At 35.0% G+C, this 16,263-nt stretch overlaps 1 protein-coding gene across 3 annotated transcripts in view; it reads right to left on the reverse strand.

Annotated features, from left to right (window-relative positions):
- bicc1a (BicC family RNA binding protein 1a) overlaps window positions 1-16,263 on the reverse strand; it is a 41,856-nt gene that overhangs the window by 22,686 nt on the left and 2,907 nt on the right. For 2 of the 3 annotated variants that reach the window (XM_067367606.1, XM_067367605.1), the window contains exon 2: window positions 8,603-8,649. In XM_067367606.1, coding sequence (XP_067223707.1) covers window positions 8,603-8,649 — 47 coding nt within the window. Of the gene's footprint in view, window positions 1-8,602; window positions 8,650-11,757; window positions 11,848-16,263 lie in introns of those variants that run through there. The other variant, XM_067367607.1, reaches the window with a different exon arrangement.

Consider the following 16,263-nt stretch of genomic DNA (forward strand, 5'->3'; position numbering starts at 1 on the left):
AACTGGTCGTCACAGTACTGAACTGGCCCGCAAAAAGAACATTAACAAAGACGACACGCAGCACACTGTCATATGGAAGTAAACAGGCAGGCCACTGAAGTCAGCACTTATGCATGCACATCTAAGGTAATGTGCAGCGGGAAGCTATAGTGAATTTGAGCACAGACAATAAAGGAAGTCGCAGACAAGGATGAGAAGAAATTTTTCTTCACGTGATGCGCAAGCTGTCCGTATGAGTGTTTGTGAGTCACAATGCATCAGCACAGTAGCCCAAAATAACAATTACGTCAGTTTGAGGTTCTGAACTTTGGTGTTGATTACTTTTCGATTAATCATCCAGCCCTACAACAAAATATCTGTTACTTTTTCAAATAAGTAACGCAAGTTACTTTTACACATTTATTGACTGACAGCTCTCCTGTCCCCATATTGAGAGAAATAAAGTGCAGAGGTGTTGTGTGCGCAGTGTGAACATGATGGTTATTGTAGTTCTAGACTAAAGGTGAACATGTATTTACTCATCTCACTTGCATGAAAACATTCAGTATTCCTCAAAATGAATAAAAACAGTGAAATGAATTTCACACAAACTTATAATAAACTATATTAAATTACACAAATATACTTTATTTATTATTTATTTTTATTTATTTTTTACTTTATGTATTTAATCTCACATTATTAACCAATGTCTTTGCTGCTGACCTTCAATGATCTAATTCAACCATACTAATAAGCAAAAATTACTTTAGATTAGATTTAGTATCCTTAGTATTACTGTTTCCTATTCTTCTTTAATCCAGAATTGCAGCACAGCTGAAAGGATTGCCTTCTACCGTACAGGCATAAATATGCATTTCACTTCTGGTGTGAAAGGGCCTTAACATTTGCCAAAATAGAACTTTTTTTGTTGTTATTACTAAAAACAAACAAACAAGAAAGCCCAGCCCAGGTGAGAAAAAGTAATGTAACATCATTACTTTTCATAAAAAGTAACTACACTACCATTCGAAAGTTTGGAAACATTACTATTTTTAATGTTTTTGAAAGAAGTCTCTTATGCTCATCAAGCCTGCATTTATTTGATCAAAAATACAGAAAAAAACAGTAATATTGTGAAATATTATTACAATTTAAAATAATGTTTTTCTATTTTAATATACTTTAAAATATTTTTTTTTCTGTAATGCAAAGCTGAATTTTCATCACCCCAGAAATCATTCTAATATGCTGATTTGATAAAAGTTGGAAACAGTTGTGTTGCTTAATATTTTTTGGAAACTGTGATACTTTTTTTTAGGATTCATTGATGAATAAATAGTCAAAAAGAACAGCATTTATTCAAAATTGAAATATTTTCTAACAATATAAATCTTTACTATCACTTTTTATCAATTTAACAAATCCTTGCTGAAAAAAGTAATTTCTTTAAAAAAAAAGAAAGAAAGAAAAAAATACTGACCCCAAACTTTTGAACAGTAGTGTATATTGTTACAAAAGATTTAATTTAAATAAATGCTGCTCTTTTTTTAACTTTTTATTCATCAAAGCATCCTGAAAAAAAATATTAAGCAACACAACATTTGTATAATGTGACACTGAAGACTGGATTTAATGATGCTGAAAATTCAGCTTTGCATCACAGACATGAATTATATTTTAAAGTATATTATAGTAGAAAACCATTATTTTAAATTGTAATAATATTTTACAATATTACTGTTTTTTCTCTATTTTTGATCAAATAAATGCAGGCTTGATGAGTAGAAGAGACTTCTTTTAAAAACATTTAAAATAGTTATATTTCCAATCTTTTGAATGGTAGTGCAAGTAATGCAATTAGTTATTTTTAGGGAGAAACACAATATTATAAAGCATTATTTTTAAAAGTAGCTTTCCCCAACACTGGCTATGAGTATAACAGCTTACCATCCTTCCACTGACTAACTTTGCTGCTCTCTTCTATGCTCACCGATTGACCAAAGAACTACCAGTATTTAAAATCATTTGAGTGACTCCCATCAGTGCTGAATTGTGAGTGACATGAAATTCGCATTCATTTTGATATGCCTGTTCAGACTAAGGTCACACTGCAAAACATCAGACCTGTATATGATTTTATGCCACATATGGAAGTGGTGAAAAGATTAGATTTCATGTGGTTGTGCTGTTCACACTGTTGTGAAAAAAAAAAACACATCTGAGCAAAGTGCATAAGAGCAAAGTGAGTGATGTCATAAGGCAGTTACGATCTTAGAGTGTAAATACTCCAGTATTGCACTTATTGCGTGTTTACACCCCAGCCTGCATAGACTGGGAACATTCGGTCCCGCGTGCTATTCTAAAATTTATGGCCCATACTTTTCCAGGTTTCATTAGTCTTGGACCTGTGGTTCAACAGCAGGCTTCAGCTTTTACTTTGTTTTGACACCCTAAAGGACAAAAGAACACGAGAATGTTTTTTTAACTTAGGAGAACAAGTTTATTAATCTCTCCAGATCGTCTCAAGTCTGTAAATCACACGCACAGCTGAGACACATCCTGTGATTTAGAGTTGAGAAATTATGGCTTGAAAACAACAAAGTTCAGTAAAGCTACAATAAAACAGCTACATCTACACACCCTTTTTACAGTGTGCCTGAATGAGGCTGCATTTCCTTCCATGTTACAACATGCAAAACAACTTTCCCATTTCACAATTCTGCCATTAAGCCATCAAATTATGCTCTGTCTTTGGCTTTATGAAATTACAAGCCTTTTCAAAGTGTCCAAAATTCAGGGTATCATGCTTGATCTGTGTCATTCTGCATATGTAATGGGATGAACAAAAAAGCTACATCTTATGTTCGTTGATTTTTCGTAAATTATTATATCCAAAGTCACTTATAGACACTAGAAACTAGTTACTTGTAAGCTAAAAACAAAGTAACTTTGTGACTGAAGCAGTAAAAAAAAAAAGGCCAACCTGTAATATTTGCTACATTGTAGTTTAAATATGGTGTTTCCGTCGAGCAATGCAACAACGTCAGAACTCTCTACACTGATGAACTTGAATCAAGCGAAGACACAATCAAACATGCCTGAAGGAAACCTAAACATTTCAGATGGGATGAAAAGGTGAACGGTACTTAAAGTTTGTACAGGCAGAGAGCCAGATCCCATTTCCATTCTGTGTTTGTGTTGTGCTGCCATGCTGCTGTGCATTCTATAGGTCTTTATTCCTGACCTGCTCTCACTTTCTCTCTTGACTGCTTTCTTTGGCTCCGATCTGCAGATGAGGGAGATTTCTGACAGACCACACAGCAGTTTTGGGGTTTGCGGTTTATTTTTGTGACGGACCAGCACATACCTCTCAAATGGGTCAGACGATTTCAGAAAAATTGGGTTAACTATACATTTGAAAATGTTACTTTCCTATTCCCCCACACCCAACATCATCCTGTCACAGGAATGTATACACGCACCGTTAACAGAAGAAAGAGTTACAAACGGCAGTGACTTCAAAGTACCACAGTCACACAAACTCTGATCTTCATTAAATCATTAATAATGGGCACTGTGATGGAGAGCAGAGTGTTTATATTTGACAAATGTCGTGAATGAGAGAGTGCATGTGCAAGAGCTTGTGTATAGAGATCTGCTTCCTGTTTCCTTTGTTGTTTCAGCTGAGGAGCACTCAGAAGAACAAGCAAAGAAAAGAGGTGTGAGGAGGAGAAAAGGAGGGAAACAGAACGAGGGAAGGGTTGGGAAAGCCTTGACTTTCACTGGAGACTAAACTGCACAGGTGTAAAATCACAAATCTATTACAGACTCTGCAGTATATTTACTCATTTGTACGACGGGATTTTAGTGGCACGTTAGGAATTAAAGGGATCCTCCAACCAAAAACATTTCTGTCATCATTTACTCACCTTCATGTTGTTCCAAAGCTGTATGACTTTCTTTTTTATTGGGAACCAAACAACATTGGAGCCCCATTGTATAAAGAAAAATAAACACAGACATTTCTCAAAATATCTTCTTTTATGTTCCACAAAGAAACGAAAGTTGGAACGTCATGAGGGTGAGTAAATGATGACAGAATTTTAATTTTTGAGTGAACTATCCCTTTAACATATGTATGGCGTTTGGTTTGACAGACTGACATCACACCGTTCAAAAGTTTGGGGTCAGTAAGATTTATTTTTAAAGTAATTAATACTTTTATTCAGAAAGTATGCATTAAAATGATCAAAAGTTAACTTTTGAACTTTCTATTCATCAAAGAATCTAAAAGTTAAAAAAAAATTAAAAAGTATATTAAAATAGAAAACAGTTTTTAAAATATTTGTAAAAATAAATTACATTTATAAAAATTAATAAAAATGTATGAAAAATAAAAAATTGTAATAAAAACTGAATTAAAAATATTGTTTTTATTGTATATATATGATCAAATAAAAGCAGCATTGGTGAACATAAGAAGCTTTTTTTAAATATTTAAAAAATATTTAAAGGTGCCATCGAACATTTTTTTTACAAGAAGTAATATAAGTCTGAGGTGTCCCCTGAATGTGTCTGAAGTTTCAGCTCAAAATACCCCATAGATTTTTTTTAATACATTTTTTTAACTGCCTATTTTGAGGCATAATTAGAAATGCGCCGATTCAGGCTGCGGCCCCTTTAAATCTTGCGCTCCCCGCCCCCTCCCGAGCTCTCGACTCTATCACTGCATAAACAAAGTTCACACAGCTAATATAACCCTCAAAATGGATCTTTACAAAGTGTTCGTCATGCAGCATGTCTAATCGCGTAAGTATAGTATTTATCTGGATGTTTACATTTGATTCTGAATGAATTTGAGGCTGTGCTCCGTGGCTAACGGCTAATGCTACACTGTTGGAGAGATTTATAAAGAATGAAGTTGTGTTTATGAATTATACAGACTACAGTGTTTAAAAATGAAAATAGCGACGGCTCTTGTCTCCGTGAATACAGTAAGAAACTATGGTAACTTTAACCACATTTAACAGTACATTAGCAACATGCTAACGAAACATTTAGAAAGACAATTCACAAAGATCACTAAAAATATCATGTTATCATGAATCATGTCAGTTATTATTGCTCAATCTGCCATTTTTCGCTGTTGTCCTTGCTTGCTTACCTAGTCTGATGATTCAGCTGTGCAGATCCAGACGTTAATAATGGCTGCCCTTGTGTAATGCCTCGATCATGGGCTGGCATATGGAAATATTGGGGGCGTACATATTAATGATCCCGACTGTTACGTAACAGTCTTTTAAACAAATGAGATTTATATAAGAAGGAGGAAACAATGGTGGTTTAGACTTACTGTATGTCATTTCCATGTACTGAACTCTTGTTATTCAACTATGCCGAGGTAAATTCAATTTTCAATTCAATGGCACCTTTAACCAACCCTAAAGTTTTAAACTGTATTGTATAATTATTGATACTGAAACGGTAACTATGCCAGCAGAAGTGTAATTCTTAGTCATGTTAGATTCTGTGTTAAATTTTTTCTGAGTGAATTTTGAGTGAACATGAAGAATAAGTTATTCAAATTTCAGCAAGAATCATGTAAAACAACAGTAAAAGAACAGTGAAGAGATTAGCAGACTCCTGCTGTGGTGATGTTTGCGATAATGATAATGATGAAGACAAAGACAGAGACACAGAGCATGGCTGAAAGGAAAAATTTAACAACAGGCATAATTCCAACCCTTTCACTATAGGGAAGGGAAACTCAACAAAAGGTTTAATCACTGAAATGATTACTTTCAACTGCTTGCCTCCCAAAACAAACAATGATATCGCTTCCCATGCACCACTATCAAAATCATCAGACATTTGTGTGTCTCCATTTGTCTTTGCTTGTGGCTGATTCTCAGAAGACTAAAACTGCATCTGACAGGACAAAATAGCGACAACTGCTGGAAAGATCAAATGGTGCTGCTCCACATTTTTTTTTTTTTTTTTTTTTTAATAATCCATTTCACTCGGATGTACATCATAATGATCTGCCACTGCTTCATTATGACAATAAAAAAGTGTCACATGCAGACCAAATAAACCGCAAACTAACAATAAATTTACCAAAAATTAGCTTTGCGCCTGCATTGTTTGCACTTCATACATGAAGAACAGAATCATCAAGTCTGCTGGCATTTAATCTCTAACAAAGATTAATTCTGTGCAAACATGACATGCATACAAGAAAATATATGGATGCACGTACCATTTTGGACTGCCTGAGCACTGGCATTTACAAAGAAAAGATAAGCACATAGTTTTTCTGGATCAACCATAGAAAGACAGCAAAAGTGCAAGTAAGGACAAAAACCAGTGATCATATCAATACTGCAACCAGAGCAGTGCTTTTCATAGATTATATGCAAACCTCAATCATCTGAGCCAAACCAAGAATATTTTGACAATTTCATTGGCCCTTGTTATCTGTTTATTAGAAACCTAAGCAGGGATAATTGTTTGGACCAAATCAATCATCATTCTGAACTGGCCCCTTCACTGAGCATCTTTGGTCAGGTTTATTGTGTGCTTGAAGAAGCCTCACCACAAGCTCTCTCTACCACAATAAAACATGCTAGAAACACCAGCATGCTACTGGAACAAGGATGTTCGCTGTGAGTTTATGTTAAACAGCTACAGTGTGTGATGCAGGAGATGGGAGATACTTCCATCCTGCTGTGATACAAATTCTGAAATTAATAATGTCATTTGAGCATAATAAAGTGAAGCAAACAGAGTTGGCACAGTGTAAATAAGGTAAACAGACACTCAAGCTTAATCATCTACATAATTGTGTGGGATGACACAAAAGGTCTTCTTTAGCTCTGAAATAATTTCAGAGCCTTAACCACCATAGACATTAACAGGTCCTTCAATTTTTCAGAATAGTGATTGATCAATATGGGGTTTTCAAATCAAACATTTGATTACATTTTACATCACAACATACGCTAGTTTGGGGTTGGTTAAATTTTTGAATGTTTCTGAAAGAAGTCTCTTATGCTCACCAAGGCTGCATTTATTTGATCAAAAATGCAGTAAAAACTGTAATACTGTGAAATTCCAGCAGCCATTACTCCAGGCTTTATTGTCACATGATCCTTCAGAAATCATTCTAATACACTGTTTTGGTGCTCAAGAAACATTTCTTATTATTATCAATGTTGAAAACAGTTGTGCTGTTTCATATTTTTGTGGAAACCGTGATACAAGTTCAAAAGAACAGCATTTATTTGAAATAAAAATCTTTTGTAACATTATAAATGCTTTACTCTCACTTTATATAATTTGTACTTGCTGAATATCACTTAATTTCTTTCTTTTTTCTATTACTGACCACAAACTTTTGAATGGTAGTGTGTATCAAAAGAGCAGGTGTAGAGACTTTGTGGCTTAAAGGGTTAGTTCACCCAAAAATGAAAATTCTGTCATTAATGACTCACCCTCATATTGTTCCACACCTGTAATACCTTTGTTCATCTTCGGCAACACAAATGAAGATATTTCTGATGAAAACCGCAGTGGTTCAACCTTAATTTTATGAGACGAGAATATTTTTTGTGCACAAAAACTAAACAAAAATAACAGCTTTATTCAACAATATCATCACTTCTGTGCCATTCTCATACGCTGTTTACGTTCAGCGCTTCCAGGTTCAATGTCAGAACGCCGGCTCAGTATTGTTCACGTCAGCAGTGCACTGCAAAAAATGCATTTTCTTGACAAGTAAAAATTACTTTCTTGTTTTTAGGAAAAATAAATCAAAATTAAGTGAGTTTTTCATTAAATCTGCCAGTGGGGTAAGCAAAATAATCTTATATCAAACCAAAAATAAGATATATAATCTTGTTTTCAGTTTGGATTAAGATTATTTTGCTTACCCCACTGGCAGATTATTTTGCTTGTTTTAAGGAAAAACTCACTTAATTTTGACTTATTTTTCCTAAAAACAAGAAAATAATTTTTACTTGTCAAGAAAATGCTTCTTGATCTACGGATTTTTAAATATTTGGACTGGAAACAAGACAAAAAAAATAGTAAGAACAGCATTTTTTGCAGTGCGTGACGCATGTGTGTGATGCTGACGCAGAAGCCAGCCAATACTGAGCCGGCGTTCTGACGTAGAACCTGGAAGCGCTGGATGTAAACAGCATAGGAATGACACAGAAGAGATGATATTGTTGAATAAAGCTGTTATTTTTGTTTAGTATTTGCACACAAAAGTTTTCTCGTCGCTTCATGAAATTAAGGTTGAACCACTGCAGTCACGTCGACTGTTTTAATGATGTCTTTAGTACCTCTCTGGACCTTGAAAGTGGTGGTTTAATTGCTGTCTATTGAGGAGTCATATACCTCTCGGATTTCATCAAAAATATCTTAATTTGTGTTCCAAAGATGAACGAAGGTCTTACGGGTGTGGAACAACATGAGGGTGAGTAGTTAATGATAGAATTTTTATTTTTTGGTGAACTAACCCTTTTAATAATTGCTAAAACCTTTACTCTTTGAGTTGAGTTTTTACCTCTGAGATTTCATGGAAATAAACAAAAATAAACAAATTGGTTCTCACCTTCTGAAAAAAATCCTCTCCTCCATTTATCCTCCCCTCACTGGCTGCTGTGTGAGAAAAAGAGAGAGATGTTTACATTACCATTAGCAAGATAAACTTTTATTTCACAGTTATTTCTGTTCACTAAATTGTTGAACTTTTTGAATGTTATTTAAGCAATAAGGTATGAGAAGCCATGCTATGTTGTGAATTAGTTTGAGGAGCTGTTAGGCACGACATGAGAAGCACACAAGTTTCAGTCCTGGATTCACATACTTACACAAGATGTATTCAAATACAGCCACAAAACACACACATACAAGAATCGGGCAGCAGCATTCTCAAAGCCTGATGAAACTAAATTTATTTCACATGTCACGCACACGCTTGTCTTTTACACACACACAGCAGCTGTACGCATGCACTGAGTTATAGATGACAAAAAAAAACACTTCATAAATCTTCATAAACACACACTTGCAGAATCCCACACAGTGTATGATGCTTACATATGGCTTATGCATGTAAAGTATGTGTTGAAACAACACTAGAAAAAGTAATTTTAAACTAACTACTACAATGATCTACATCCATTTTTTGACCATTATCAGATTTCGAATCACTTAAATATGTATTACGCAATTAAACTGAAAAACTAAAATGTGAAATGGCTATGAAAAATCAGGTGCGATAAAAACATCGGGTTCACAGGAAAATCTGAGAACTTGTTTTCTTTGGTGGGATGATGGGTCTCCAGATGTTTGGTTTAGATTGTCCTATCAAATAAAATTAAACATGTTGTTTAACATGTTTAAGTGTCTGCATAAAGAGCAATTTATCTAATAGCACCAAGCCCTTCCCTTCACTATTCTTTACCTATAACATTGAAATATGGATTTCATAGAGAGTTCAGAACAACAAACCCCAAATGGGAGGAAATAAAAGGGTTAGAAATGAGACAATCTTGTCATCTAAACCTCTAAATGACCCCTAAAATCACAACCAAAAGCACATCCACCCATTTCACCATGAATTTCCAGATCAAAACAAGCAGGGAAAGAGCTACAATTACAAGAAGTTCCCATCTCATTAAACCAAAGTGTGTTGAACCCTACTTCACAAATCATTGCACAGGCTAGGAGTAATGGTGGGATTTACACAGCAATGAGATTTTGATGGAATTTCAGAGAGAAAACAACAGTGATGGACACTGTAGAGAAGTAAACAAACTCCTGCATTCCCAAAACAAAATCTATTTAGATAGATATATAGATAAAGCATTCAGACATCTAGCATTATTCACATTAGCTCACAAAAGTCCAATCCAGAGTTTGGCACTCTGGGTGAAGTGAGGACAGAGAAAGACTGAGTTCACTCTCTGAAGTTGTGAAATCTGAGAAAAACCCACTTCACATCTCTCCTATCTAATGCTGTAAATTGAATCAACAGTTTCATGAGATGTTTTGACAATGTTGTATCTGTGCAGAATGGATACACGTATGGTCACTCATCTGTAAAGAGTACAGGCTACAACACCACTGAACTGTTGCTGACAGATCAACACATATGCTGACAACACTGTGTTCCAATATACTCTTATTCTCTCAGATATGATGCTCACTTTCTCATACTCACAAAAGCATCCATTTGTACTGAGGCACACACAGAGAAAAATATGAAAATAGCAAGCCTTAAACCAGACAGAATGTTAAATGCAGTGTGTGTGTTGATTTCAGCTCTTTCTTGTGCTCTATTTAGGATGTGGGTCAGAAAAACTCCACAGAGTTTGAGATTCTGCTTTAATGAAACAGCTTCACACACACATGCAGAACAGTGTTTGATTATAGCACAGCTCCTGTAAACTGTGTGTGTTAGGAATGTGATGAGTAAGTGAGTGTAAGTGTAAGAGCAAAACTGTATAATTTGAGTGTATTTCTCCTGAAAAATCCTGGAACTTCCCTTCAACTCCAGAGCTCAGAGAGTGGGCGAGAGATCAGAGAAACAGACCCACGATCAGCATCTGGATTCAAATCTTAAGATTTGAAGCCATTTGTTCTGCAGTCAGAGATGTCACGGAATATACCACCAGTCAAAAGTTTGTGGTCAGTGCGATTTTTTTTTGACAAAAATGAATACTTACATTTTGCAAGGACACATTAAATTGATCAAAAGAGACAGTAAAAACATTTAGGCCTATCTCGCAAAATATTTATATTTCAAATAAATGCTTTTTTAACATTCTTTTCATTAAAGAATCCTAAAAAAAGTATCACATTTTCCTCAAAATTAAGCAGCACAACTGTTCTCAACATTGATAACAATAAGAAATCTTTCTTAAACACAAAATCAGCATATTAGAATGATATCTGAAGGATCATGTGACACTGGAGTAATGGCTGCTGTAAATTCAGCTTTGCCACCACATTTAAATAACTTATTAAATATATTAAAGTCAGTTAATTATTTTAAATTGAAATAATATTTCACAATATTACTACTGTAAGTAGAGACTTCATTCAAAACCATTAAAGGTGCCCTAGATTAAAAAATTGAATCTACCTCGGCATAGTTGAATAACAAGAGTTCAGTACATGGAAATGACATACAGTGAGTCTCAAACTCCATTGTTTCCTCCTTCTTATATAAATCTCATTTGTTTAAAAGACCTCCGAAGAACAGGTGAATCTCAACATAACACCGACTGTTACGTAACGGTCGCGGTGTACGCCCCCAATATTAGCATATGCTAGCCCATGTTCCCAACACTATGAAAGGCATTAGACAAGGGCAGCCAGTATTAACGTCTGGATCTGCACAGGTGAATCATCAGACTAGGTAAGCAAGCAAGGACAATAGCAAAAAATGGCAGATGGAGCAATAATAACTGACATAATCCATGATAGCATGAAATTTTTACTGATATTTGTAAATTGTCTTTCTAAATGTTTCGTTAGCATTTTGCTAATGTACTGTTAAATGTGGTTAAAGTTACCATCGTTTTTTACTGTATTCATTTACTGTATTTTCATTTTAACACTTGCAGACTGTATAATTCATAAACACATCTTCATTCTTTATAAATCTCTCCAACAGTGTAGCATTAGCCGTTAGCCACAGAGCATAGCCTCAAACTCATTCAAAATCAATGTAAACATCAAAATAAACACTGTACTTACGCGATTAGACATGCTGCATGACGAACACTTTGTAAAGATCCATTTTGAGGGTTATATTAGCTGTGTGAACTTTTTTTTATGTTGTTTAAGGCAACGACGAGCACTTGGGGCGTGGAGCACCAGATTTAAAGGGCCACACACCCTGAATCGGCTCATTTCTAATTATGCCCCAAAATAGGCAGTTAAAAAAATGAATTAAAAAAAATCTATGGGGTATTTTGAGCTGAAACTTCACAGACACATTCAGGGGACACCTTAGACTTATATTACATCTTTTTAAAAAAAGTTCTAGGGCACCTTTAAAAAAATCGTACAGACTGACCTTTAAACAGTAGTGTAAGATATTGTGGAGTATAATCTGATTGGTTACGGCAAAACCTCTCACAACAGGAAACATAAATCATGCTACACATAAGCACGGCCCTATCAATGCCCAAACTAAAGTACTCAACCACTTGTGCAAAAGATTCAGAGCTTTTATCCTCTCCAACAATTTATGCGCCATGTCATAACTTGAGATTACACATGCCACAGACACATCTATTGCAAACTGGTTGTACAATTTGCAACCTTCTCTTTTGCAACTTCTAAAAAGCAAGCAGTCTGCATGAAAGTAAACTCATTCTCTAGAGCTGAAGTCAAACACTCAGGGCTGAATTCTTTTCAGAAACAATGTGTACCACTAAATGTGTACCAGTACCACTAAAAGACAAGTCTGTGAAACTATTCCAATTAAGATGGAAAATAGGGCAATAATCTGGCAATATGAACTGCACAAATATTTTGTATTATATATTACAGATGTGCCGAAAACACATTCAGGCCCTCTCCGAAGGTATTGACTGAAAAGCATTAGGCTATATTGTGAATTAAAAAATGTGAACATCTCATCTCCCTGTGTCGAGAATGAAACTTTATCCTTGTATGCTTGTATGCACCAAAATTGGTGCAGTTTTCTTCCAAGAATTCTTCTTTTTTATGTTTACAAATGTAAATCAATTTCTTGGGTTTAATACATCAGTTTTTGCATTGTTTTTATAAAAGACTTAATACTTGAGAGATAAATCTTAAAGAACTGATGTACTGGATTACTAAGACTTGTGTTTGGCAGAAGTTCTCCAAATCTGGTGTGGGAGAGTTTTAGTTTGGCTGCAAACTCATCTATGTTCATAACTTGTAGTATGGGTAAAATTATGCCAAAATAAATAATAAAATCAGCATACTGGCATGTTGCATCTGTCAAAGTGTGTTACCAAGTCAACACTACTTCAAAATTGATTCTAATACCACAACGAGCGATTAATAATTCATAAATACACATCAATGTCTGATTTAGTGATTTATCACTTAATCATTGTGACACAAGTGTGCCTTTAATATTAAAATTGCACATGTATGCACATAAAGAAATCACAATCCAAGGCAACAGACCTGTGTTTCCCTGGCAACAGCGCGTTGAGCCATGAGCACATTCCCAAAACACAACGCACTTCCTGTTGCTTCACTCACCATGCACTGAACATGCACCCAGACGAAATTAGACTCATTAAATAAAACCCACATGTCATAAAACACGCTGCATGCATAAGCAAATTAATAAAATACAAGCAAACTTTTGGTGGTAAAAAGCCAACTCACACACACATTCACACACAAAAACAAGGATTTATGTGGCAGGTGTGAGATGTAGCTTAATATGTAGTTTCACATCCTTCTGTGACCCACAAAAGACACATTTTGAGCCACTTGAGGTGGGGGGTATATTTCCATAAAGTGCCGGAATAAACTCTGCTAAACCAACACTACATTCATTTTAGAATTCTTATCACACAGAATATAAGGTCAGGCCAGCACACATTCCTCTGTTTTTAATCAAAACCAGACATCTGATGTAACAGACATTGAGGTAAAGAGAAAACTGAATCCTAATATACAAACTATTCCCATAAAAGTTAGTGAGAAAAAAAAAAGGGCAAGAGAAAAAGACAGTCATTAAAGTGTGTTTGCATGTTTTCCCTCCTCCTAATTTTCACTTGTGTTAGTGATTATTTGACACAGTATGACTATCTAACTTTGTTGCTTTCTGACAAACCCCTAAAGCTTCTTATAGTCTGTTACATGAACATGAATCATAGGTGATCCATTTCTCTCCATTAGTCTTTCTGAATAAGTCTATAAAAATGAGCTGATTTAGTTGTGGTCTGGCTGAAGGGGAAAGTACAAGAATGGGTCTCCCCTCTGTTATTTCCTCACCACGTTCGTCAACATTATTTTTAAGAAAAATGATTTTAATTGTAACCCTCTCTGTCTTGTTTCTCTCAGCCTCTCTCCCATTTCCCAGAAAAGGGGAGCCAAACTGTGCCACACAATAAACCTTCACACAAAAAACACACATCACTGGATTTATGATCACGCCTACTGCTCATCCGACCAATCAAAACAACAACCGTTCAAACACCTCCAGATGTTGCACATCATCCGGAGCAAAGGGATGATTACGAATCACTGAATCATAGGTGTGGGAAAAATGTCCACATCACTACAACAATGATTCTGGAGTAAGTATATGACTTTGTGTGACATGAAAGGTGTTGTTAAACATCTCAAAAATGTGGAAGCCTTGCTACGGAAGTTTTCTTGGTGCTGTTGAGCTCTCTCATGCTGAACTGACCTTTGACCTGGGGTCCAAATGTCAGGGAAGCATTCACTCATGCAATCGCACACATGAACACACTCAAGGTTTTCCACATTTCCCAAATACACAGCTACATAAAATAAGTAATCACAAAAAATGCACAAACATGTATAAATGTATGGCCATTCAGTTTGGCTGGTTTGAATGCATGTTAACAAATGCAGTCTTTGTAAACTAAGAAGCCCTGCTATAACAGACCAGAACTTTTGTACATGTTTAGAAAAGGCCAATACCAAACCACTGACCTTAACTTGTAATACTTAAACTTGTTTAAAATTCTACTCTGCTGAAGTTACAACAAAAGAAAAACAAAACGAACTGAACATAATTCTGCAGAACTGTCCATTGCTGACAGACTTACTCTAGAATGTGATGCAAGTGTTGAATTGCTTTAATCATTTATTTTTATGTGTGGCAGTACTTCTGAGGGACACAATTGTGAAAATGTCCTAAATAATTTAGCTAAACATGGTGAAAAGTGATGTGAAGTGGTCCTCACAATATGAAATAAATCATAAATCAGCCAAATTATATTTTAATTCACACAAGCATGTTGATATCATTATATTTGAAGGTTTGGTTTAGGCTTAGAATATAGTAAATATCATTATCCTACTATAAAAGATTGCATGTATGAGAGGTCCTCACAAACATAACTTCAAATGTCTAAATGTTATTATACCTGTGAGACCCAAGAATTTGTTAAAAATTGACTTTTGAGGACATTTTTAAGCGGTCCTCAATATTCGACAGACCCATACAGTAAATTAAACAAATCATGTTTTGCTTCAAATCTACAGACATAATTGGGGTTTTAATGAGTGATAGTTCAACCAAAATTCAAGCCAAGTCAAGACACTTTTAGTTATATAGCACTTTACACAATACAGATCGTATCAAATCCGCTTTATGGTGATAAACTGGGAAATAATGGCCAGAAATGAAAACTGTTAGCATTTCTTCACTCACATGTCCTTCCAAACCTGTATGATGACTTCTGTGGAACATAAAAGAAGAGATTTTGAGAATTGTCCCTGTAATTTTTGTCCATACAACTGAAGTCAATGGCAACCAAAACATTTTTCTTCCAAATATATTTTGTATTCCACAAAAGAACATCTTAAAGGTTTGGAACGGCATGAGGGCGAGTAAATGATGACAGAGTTTGAATTTTTGGGTGAACTATTCTCTTAAAGTTTGGGGAATATATAGCAAATGTTATCACATCTGTATAAAAACCACTGGGATATGGAACCATTAAGTGTGTATACATGTGTTGAAAGACTATGACAGTGATGACCTTGATTGATCAGTAATACTGATCCAATATTTATCATATATTATATATTTAAATTTTATTGTGAAAATGCTGAATGCTTTGAAATGACTGTAAATGAGCATGTATTCATGTAAGCCATTCATGACACTAAAATAAAATAAATGCCTGAAATTTTAAAGTTTTGAAAATCTACCTCAACATATTTGTACTAAATGAACGTAAGAAACGTATATATTCAAGTTACAGAGTGCAACAGCCTTAGTTTAAATGCAAAGTAACCCAAAAATTGTTGTTTGTTTGTCCTACTTGGCTACTAAATGAAACAATAAAACATTCCAATCGGTCTTTGTCAGGTGACGTCACACTCGTGAAAACCGAAGTGCATTATGGGTGTCGTCGCCATTTCTGAGGTATCCAAACAATCTCTGTATCAGTGCAGAGTTGTTTCTTCTTTGGCTACTTTTCATTGTAAAAATGGCACACTTTTGTTGTGTGAAAAGCTGCAATAATATGTCCCACGATAGAAAATGTC

The sequence above is a fragment of the Chanodichthys erythropterus genome, chromosome 18 (genome assembly GCF_024489055.1).
Source record: "Chanodichthys erythropterus isolate Z2021 chromosome 18, ASM2448905v1, whole genome shotgun sequence".
Classification (NCBI taxonomy): Eukaryota; Metazoa; Chordata; class Actinopteri; order Cypriniformes; family Xenocyprididae; genus Chanodichthys; species Chanodichthys erythropterus.